Source organism: Anolis carolinensis, chromosome 3 (genome assembly GCF_035594765.1).
Source record: "Anolis carolinensis isolate JA03-04 chromosome 3, rAnoCar3.1.pri, whole genome shotgun sequence".
NCBI classification, from domain to species: domain Eukaryota; kingdom Metazoa; phylum Chordata; class Lepidosauria; order Squamata; family Dactyloidae; genus Anolis; species Anolis carolinensis.
In genome coordinates this window covers 115,127,460-115,136,905 of record NC_085843.1, presented here as the reverse complement: position 1 = coordinate 115,136,905, position 9,446 = coordinate 115,127,460, and the positions used below count along the sequence as shown (strand labels likewise).

At 43.0% G+C, this 9,446-nt stretch overlaps 1 protein-coding gene across 1 annotated transcript; it reads right to left on the bottom strand.

Moving 5' to 3' along the window:
- Positions 1 to 3,339: 3,339 nt before the first annotated feature.
- On the bottom strand, positions 3,340 to 8,956 carry LOC134297545 (uncharacterized). Its single transcript, XM_062975400.1, has 2 exons — positions 6,925 to 8,956; positions 3,340 to 3,713 (listed from the first exon to the last, which is right to left on the bottom strand). Exons 1-2 carry the CDS (start codon positions 8,539 to 8,541, stop codon positions 3,630 to 3,632), a joined length of 1,701 nt encoding a protein of 566 aa, XP_062831470.1. The 5' UTR covers positions 8,542 to 8,956; the 3' UTR covers positions 3,340 to 3,629.
- Positions 8,957 to 9,446: the final 490 nt, after the last annotated feature.

The window sequence follows — 9,446 nt, the reverse complement described above, 5'->3', positions numbered from 1 at the left end:
TTCCTAGCAATCAGTGAAATTTCCAATTAAAGAAAAGAAGTTTTATATTATAAGAAAGGGGTTTAATATTAAAGAACCGTTTGTGCATGCCTAAAGCAGCTGCTTTCTCTAATGAATGCTAACTGCATATGCTAACAGTTTAACTTTTGAGTGTTTATATTGTTCAATCTGTAATAGTGCCATGCTTTGTGCATTGCAATTATTCTGAACCAGACCCCTCCAAGTTTAAACAGTCTCACTAACTACAATAAGTGGTTTGCAGAAAGACGTCTGTTAATACAGTTAGCTTGCTAGTCCAAGATCGATACAATTTTTGACTTGCGGTCCTCAGCCCCTTCTTCTTGTTTATATGAAAAATATTCTGTTTTCGTAAAGAGTAGGGTCTACAACATTGTTCATATCCTCCAGTTCTGCATTGTTTACTCAGACTGTTACAGTGCACATGACACTTCCTATAATATCTGATAAGAATAGCATACTACTCGTACTTTAAGAGAAAAAATGGTTTGGATATATTTCAGGTTTTTCCAGCCTCTATCTTCACTTACTTGTATGTCATGGATAGCCTCTTTGAACCAGTTACTCCTTGACATATATATTTCACCATATTAACTAGCACTACTACTTTCTTTTCATTTTAATCTTTCCCTTAAATGTTCTACAAGTTATATAGTTTTTTTGCACATCTCTTCATGAAATTTATCTGCTGGGGAGTTTTTGAAAGCACCCAAAGGACTTGCTCATTTAGTTTCCATTGAAAGTCAATAGGACTTTAGTGCCTGACAAGAATTATTAGTGGTTTTCACACTCATTTCTTTTCCATCTATTAATAGGAGAAGTCCAAAGTTGAAGGGAGCTCTTTAACTACTTGGAAGATAGAGTTCAGCACCTTAAAGTTTAGAGTAAACCCTATATCACTGACCTGCAAATACAGGAATCACTAGCCACACTAGTAGCTATGCATATCCTGGAATATAAAATAATAATAAATAGGTGACATTCCATCAAGTCTTGCAAGCTTCCTGGCTTGCCTGATCTTCCACAGGTATAAGATGCGATAGCAAAAAGAAAATTCAGTATTGTACATCTAGAGTCAAGCCAATGTTTGTTATTCTTGGAATAAAAATTGGAAAAGATTCTGTGAGTTCATAAATCTGGTATTCTTGTAGTGCTTTATCTCATGTACAAGCCACAGCTGCTCTGACATACTCACAGAGCTTTCTCACAATCAGGGTTTCTTCATTTACTTTAATAGAACATGTAGCCTGACATGTGGAAAGGAACTGTGAAGTTTCTGCCAATCAGTGGAAAATGTTGCTGTTGGTAATTTATTTTATGCCAGTAAATATAATCCTATCCATATCTACTCAGAGGTATGCTACATTGACTTCAATGGGACTCACTCCTAGGTTAGTATTCAACAATCTGCATGATTGCCATATTTTTAACCTTAGAGTGTAAATAAATGCTTTCTCATCAGTATATTATGTTTCATGTGGATATCTTGCTGTTTGTTTTTGGCATACAGATGTTCAGAAGAGCTATGGGAAAGCTTGCTCATCTTCAACAAAGATGAAACACTTGGCTGTCAGTATTTGATCTCCATTCTAATATTTTGTTTGTGACAAATTATATTTATAGCAACATGCCTCCAATGAGTTTTTATTGGTTTGACAATGCACTCTCATCCGGTCAAAAGAAAAAAAATACTAATCCTTTCTAACAATGATTCCAGGGAGATTTCTGTAGAGGTTCTTGGATAAAATAATGAGATGCCCTTGCACCCTAAGTCAATGCATATGCAATAGATCCTGCACTTCTGAGTAAAAAAAAAACCCTCTTGATTTTGTTGGAGAAGGAAAGAGAGAGAGAGAGAGAGAGAGAGAGGGAGGGAGAGGGAGAGAAGGGGGTGGGGAGAACAAAACCAGTAGAGAATAAGGTCTGCATCATCTGAATTTGCGATGAAACCTTATTCATTATTTCATTCTTATCATTTTTATTTTATTTTTTCCTTTTTTCAAACACTGCACACTGCTAAGTAGTCCCCTGCATCCTCACTGCAATTTTTATTTTCCAAGAAAATTGAGGATTTTGAAAAATCTTTCCAGAATTTTGCTTGCATATTAACGTATATCAAATCTTTCTCAAAATGCCAACTATTGCATTACCTGAACAGAACAATGAAATACACTTCAAATGATATTTCAAGAAATGTACTCCTCTCTGATCCTCAGTAATAATTGTGTTACCACATCTAGAACAGGAAAAATGTATCCTGTTTTCATATAGAATGTGATAGTCACCATCCAGATCTTGGTCAAAAGGAATACACTTTGAATTTCTTTGTTTTCTGTCACTGAACCTAACTGAACTTGAAACTTTTCCACACATAGATCACTTCCTAGTTATTCCATGCTTACTTAATATCATCAGTGGAGCCCCCAGATGGCATAGTGGACTAAGTGACTTGAAGGTTGGGTTGCTGACCTGAAAGCTGCCAGGTTCGAATCCCACCTGGGGAGAGTGTGGATGAGCTCCCTCTATCAGCTCCAGCTCCATGCGGGGACATGAGAGAAGCCTCCCACAAGGATGGTAAAAACATCAAAAAAACCATCCGGGCATCCCCTGGGCAACGTCCTTGCAGACGGCCAATTCTCTCACTCCAGAAGCAACTCCGGTTGCTCCTGACATGAAATATATATATATATATATATATATATATATATATATATATATATATATATATATATATATCATCAGTATGATTTATGGTTGTGTAGCAGAACTTGAACATTTTTTCCAGTGGATTGATTTGATATGTCAGGACTAAAAAATGTATAAAAATGTTCTTATCCAAGACAAGACAATTTGGAAATTTTTCGTACCACCAAATATCAGTGCCCACAATGCCCAATGGGTTCCAGAAAGGCTAATCCCATCCCTCTGTCATAGAAAGCAGCCTACCACTAATCCAGATAACTCTGTCAGAGGAATGGATGGAAGTCCGAGGGTATGACAGTTAAGCAATAACAAATCAAAGTTCAAACAAGGTTTTAGTCCACCAGGTACAAGATACTTGAGAATCCTGAAGCAAGGGCCCATAACAATTAAACACAAGAATAAACCTCAACAAGGTATCAACATTAGTCTAAGGAACAGGATCAAAGCTGGAACAAAGAACAGGATCTTCTACTGGAACAAAAGATCCAAACTGCAAACTTTTCAGGAACAATGACTGGATAATCCAAAATTCCCTAAGAGAAAGAACAAGAACTAGAACAAAATTCAAGACACAGGTGTCCTGCTCACTTCAAAGGATCAGTCTGAACGCAGATCAGAGATGGCTGCTCTCAAATCCAATCTTTATTGAAGAACACATGACTTTGGAAAAGTCAGGAATGACCCAATGTTTACATACAACTATTTTTATAACTTTTGATGCTACGTAACACCACACGTAAATATCATCATCAAGTCCCACCCCCAATATCACATTACTACCATTTTCACACACTAAACCAATTATAATTGTTTATACTTTCGGCCCCAAGTTCCCAGGCATATTCTATCTTCTTCTGCCAGGTGCTCCTGGGATTGTTTATGTTATGACTCCCAGTTACAGGGCTGAATTACCAAAGCCCTGTAACTGGGTTCCATGACATGGTGCCCTCCTTTTCTTCGTCCTCCTCTTCGGTTCTTCTTTCATCACAAGCCTGAAACAAAACAATAATTCTATGTGTCCATTTTGTCCAAAGTACCCATATATTTTTTCAGTAAGCTACGATGGAATACAGGGTGTATTTTCCCTAAACTTTTTGGCAATGCCAACTGGAAAGTCACCTCGTTGATAACACCCTGTATTCTAAATGGTCCAATATATTTAGGGCCCAATTTTTTCGAAGGTAGCCCCAGTTTGATGTTTTGGGTACTTAGCCACACTAAATCTCCTTTCTCCAATTTATCACCTTCCACCCTCTTTCTGTCTGCGAATACTTTATACTTTTTATGTGCTTCTTTTAAGGATGCAGTCACTTGACTCCAGCATTCCATCATTTGCGCTTTCCATTTCCCTGCCTCTGTTCCCTCATTCTCTGTCCATCTTGGCAGCTGGGGCAGAGGCTGTATTTCATACCCGTAAACTACTTCAAAGGGGGTTTTATTTGTTGCTGAATGTATAGTCGAATTAAAAGCTAGTTCTGCAAAAGCCAACCACCGAGACCAGTCATTTTGTCTCATGTTAGAGTACATTCGAAGGAACTGCCCAAGTGTCTGCTGAGTACGTTCTACCGCCCCATTTGTCATGGGGTGAAAAGCAGAACTTAAACTCCTTTCTGCTCCTAGCATTTCCAGGAATTTTTCCCAAAATTTTGCTGTGAATTGTACTCCTCTGTCACTGACCACTCTACTGGGACATCCATGCAGTTTGTAAATGTGGTTTATGTACAATTCAGCTAGTTTCTCGGCTGATGGTAGTTTCGTCAGTGCTATAAAGTGGGCCTGTTTAGAAAACAGGTCCAATACTGTCCAAATATAACGATGTCCTTTGCTAACCGGTAGTTCCCCCACAAAGTCCATAGCTACACATTCCCAAGGTCTGGTAGGTTCTGCTACTGTTTGTAATAATCCCATTGGCTTCCCTCCTCTCGATTTATTTCTGGCACAATCATCACATTGAACAACATAATTTTTTATGTCCTTCCTCATCCCTGGCCACCAGCAATGTTTTGCTATTGCTTTTGTTGTTTTTGTAATTCCTGTATGACCAGCGCTCTGGTTGTTGTGAAAACGATGCAAAATCTTGATCCTTAATGTTGCTGGGATATACAGTTTCTTGTTCACAAACCAAAATCCCCCCTTCTGCTCCCCCTGTTCTGCATTGGATGCGATCCACTGGTCTCCTTCATAAGACTGTTTCAGCTCGTTTCCCCAATTATCTTTTCCGTCGAGTTCAACCATAGCAGTGTTCTCCTTTTGGGTTTGTGCTCTTGTTCTGACAGCTAAGCCCCATTGTTTGTCAGAGAATATTGTTCCCTCTTTTGCTGTGGGTATTCCTTCGTGTTGAGGCATGCGTGAAAGAGCATCTGCCAAGACATTCTGCTTCCCTTGAAAAAACTTTAATTGGAAATCGAACCTGCTGAAGTATTGTGCCCATCTAATCTGTTTGGGGGACAATTTTCGAGGGGACTTTAAATACTGGAGGTTCTTATGGTCAGACCAAATTTCAAATGGGATTCCGCTTCCTTCGAGAAAGTGTCGCCAGCATTCTAAGGCTTTTAATATGGCTAGTGCCTCTTTTTCCCATATCGGCCAACATTTTTCAGTTTCGCTGAACTTCCGGGACAAATATCCACAGGGTTTTAAGTTCCCATTTTGATCCTTTTGCAATAGTACTGCCCCATACGCACAGTCTGAGGCATCGCAATGGATTATGAAAGGGCTCCTGATATCGGGGTGTTTTAGAATGGGTCCTTCTGTGAAGCATTCTTTTAGGGTTTCAAATTCCTTTTGGCATTCTGGCGTCCAACTTAGTTTGGCGCCAGGAGCTTTTACTTTTGCTGTCTCTCCTTTCCCTTTTGTTTTTAAAAGTTCAGTAAGGGGTGCGGTTATTTGCGCGAAGCCTTTTATGAATGATCTATAAAAGTTTGCAAACCCCAGAAACGATTGCAATTGCCTCCTTGTTTGAGGCACTCCCCATTCTTTTACATCTGATACTTTAGCTGGATCCATAGCTAACCCTTCTGGAGATATCCGATACCCCAGAAAGTCAATTTGAGTTTTATTAAATTCACATTTGGACAGTTTTGCGTACAGTTTTGCTTCTCTTAGTCTCTGCAAAACTTCCCGGACCAATTTCACGTGCTTTTCCTTATCTTCAGTCACAATCAAGATATCATCAAGAAATATGAATACCCCTCTGTACAACAATGGGTGCAGTATTTCATTTATAAGCTGCATAAAGCACCCGCCTCCATTTTTTAATCCGAAAGGTAAAATTTTATATTCAAAATGGCCGAATGCGCAGGAAAATGCAGTTTTCCAAGTATCCTCCGGTTTGATCCTTAATTTATGATATGCTTCAATTAAATCAAGTTTAGTAAATATGCTCCCTTTTTTCAATACGGTAATTAAATCCTTTACTAAGGGCATAGGGTATTTATTGTCCTTAGTAATTGCATTTAAATTTCGATAATCAATGCACAATCTTAGGGAGTTGTCTTTCTTTCTCCTGAATAACACTGGGGCCCCGAGAGGAGAATTGGATGGCTTAATGAAGCCCCGCGCCAGGTTTTTATCAATGTATTTCCTCAATTCCTCCTTCTCCTGCACAGACATGGGATACACTTTTGGTTTTGGTAAGTTTGCTCCGGGGGTTATTTCAATTTCTACTTCTATATTCCTTTTGGGAGGTAATTTACTTGCCTCTTTCTGATTGAACACATCCACAAAGTCTCTGTATTCAGGTGGCAATAGCAGTGGGTCTATTTCACCTTCTTCATCTCCCTCGTCCTCCTCTTCTGCAATCTTGCTTATCTCCCATTGCGTCTGCTGTTCTTTAAATGCTAGGCTCTTTCCTCTCCAATCTACTTCGGGATTTGCCTGTTCGAGCCATGGTATCCCTAATATTACGTGGTATGTGGCAATAGGGGCTATCACAAAGGATATTCTTCCTTCCCATTTGCCTATTTTACATGGGACCTCCCGTATTTCCTTTGTAGATACTTCCCCAGTAGCAACTGATCCGTCTAGCTGCGAAAACGCAATTGGGGAGTCAAGCGCCATCTGCTGGCATTTCAACGCTCCTGCTAACTCTGGAGTTATAATATTCCTGGAACAACCACAATCCACAAATGCCTTGCAGGTGGCCCGATTATCTAGCCCCGAGAGGCAGATTGGCACTACTATCATGCGTTTGTCCCGACTCACCAATTTTTCTGAAGATTCTGGGGCTCGCACCTCCTCCTCCGCACGCCTCCCGGTTGCTGGCTTGGGCTTTGAGGGTTTTGGCGGCTCCCCCTTCCGTGCCCAGCATTCTGCTGCTCGATGGCCCGTCTTCCCACATACAAAGCATCCCGGTTTAGGTTTGTTGTCGTCTCCTCTGGAGGGAATCCCCGGCCTCCCTCCGGGTCTTTCCTGCTTCCTCGTTTCTCCTCGACCTCTCGCCACCGGTCTTTGCTGGCCGCCGCTGCTCCTGAAGCGCTTTACTTGGGCCAGGGTGGATTCAACGCGCCCCGCTAGTTGAATCCATCCCTGGAGCGTTTCGGGGTCATCTCTGTGCGCTGCCCAGCTGAAAATCTCGGGGCGTAGTCCCTCTTTAAATAATTCCACTTTGGTCACTTCAGACCACTCTGGTACCCTTTCCGCGAGGTGGAGGAATTCTTCTGCGTACTCGGGCACCGTTTTGTCCCTCTGCTTTATTCCTCTAAGCTGGTCTCGAGCTCTCAATTGCTCTAGCCGGTCTCTGAACCGGTTTTCCAGTGCGGCAAGGAAGCGGGGCACTGACCTCAGGCATGGGTCCTGTCTGGCATGTAGTTGCACATACCAGCTGGCCGCTCCTCTCTTTAGTGTGTTGCCGATGGCCCGAACCCTGCTTGCTTCGGAGGGGAATGTGTGTGCATTGTCTTCCATGTATCCCCTGATGCTAATTAGAAAAAAGTTCAGTTCGGCTGATTCCCCTCCGTATTCTAGCTTGAGATCTTCCCTTCTTGGCATCCATTCAGCGGCCCGTTGATGCTGTCTGGGAGGCATGGGGAAGGGTTGCATCGGGTTTCCTTGGATCACGCCGCGCCCCACTCCGGTGGTCATTCTGCGCGGCTCCCGAAATCCTGCCGCCGCTGTCGGCCCTTCCCCCCATCCGCATACTGGCCTCGCTGTAGCCCCCGCATCTCGCCTTTCCCCGTCGTACGGCACATCCTCCTCCTCTTCCTGGATCTCCTGCTCCTCTCCGCCTTCGTCTGCTAATCCACTGGACCCGATCCCTGGCCCCAGTGGTCTTTCCACCCCGACGCCCATCCGGGGGGTTGGGAGCTCTGTTGGAGATGGCGGCCTCAGAGTTCCCAGAGCTCGCTGGCGCTCCACTTCGCGTGCCATTCTGTCTCTGAACTCCAGCTCCTGCCAATATTCCTCGTCTCCCTCATCCCTTGCCGCCGCGGGACTCTGCGTTGAAGCTCGCTGTCCCCTCTGGCTCCATTCGCCTCCTTTGCTTGGCTCTCTCTCGGCGCCATATCGGATGTGCTCTTTTTGGAGATTCTCTTCCAATATTGGCACTATTCTCCCCACGGTATCCGACAGCCTGGATAAATGAGTTTCCAGGATGGATAACCGCAGGGCCACGGTCTCCGGCATGCTTCCTCCAGATCCCCAACTGGTTTCTGCCGCCGCCGGAACGCCTCTTCCCCCTCTGGGAATCCTCTGGGTCACGCCGTCCGGCTTGGGGTACCCCGTAGAGGAAGCTATGGCTTGCAATGTCTCTTCTGCCAACGGCAGAGCTCCCAGCGGAGGCCCCTTTGCTCCGTCATGGCTTTGATCTCCTTCCCTGCTCATTATCACTTCACTGCAAATTTGCAGGAGGGTGAGAACTGGATTCCTGACTTAATTGTCCTGCTCACTTCAAAGGATCAGTCTGAACGCAGATCAGAGATGGCTGCTCTCAAATCCAATCTTTATTGAAGAACACATGACTTTGGAAAAGTCAGGAATGACCCAATGTTTACATACAACTATTTTTATAACTTTTGATGCTACGTAACACCACACGTAAATATCATCATCAAGTCCCACCCCCAATATCACATTACTACCATTTTCACACACTAAACCAATTATAATTGTTTATACTTTCGGCCCCAAGTTCCCAGGCATATTCTATCTTCTTCTGCCAGGTGCTCCTGGGATTGTTTATGTTATGACTCCCAGTTACAGGGCTGAATTACCAAAGCCCTGTAACTGGGTTCCATGACAACAGGGCTACAGGAACTTGGCATGAAAGTCCACAGGAACATAAACAAGATTCCATAAGGCATGAAACAAGAGTCTATGAAACAGGAACAACACTCTTGATGAGCAAAGTTACCACCTCTGAAAATCTCTCTCAGAAGCTGTTCCTCTTAAAGCTGGAATCAAGGCCTCTTTCCGTGGGAAGTTTGCTCAAAACCCTTTCTCATTAGCAACTGTCTACTCCTTCTCAAAACCTCCCTTTCTTGTTTCTGTTGATATATTGCTTTCTTTCTGTCAAGCTCATTATTCTTATCAGAACTGAAATGCCCATCTGCCAAGGGATAATTTGACCTTGACTCCCTCAAGGAATGTGGTTCAAGCTGCCTGCTTGAAACCATTGTCTGCCTGCTCCCAGAATTCTCAGGAACAAACGCTGGCTGTCCAGGAATAGCAACTTCACCCAACTCTCGCTGCATGGGAATCCTAGGCCCCAGCTCAGATTCAACAGACAG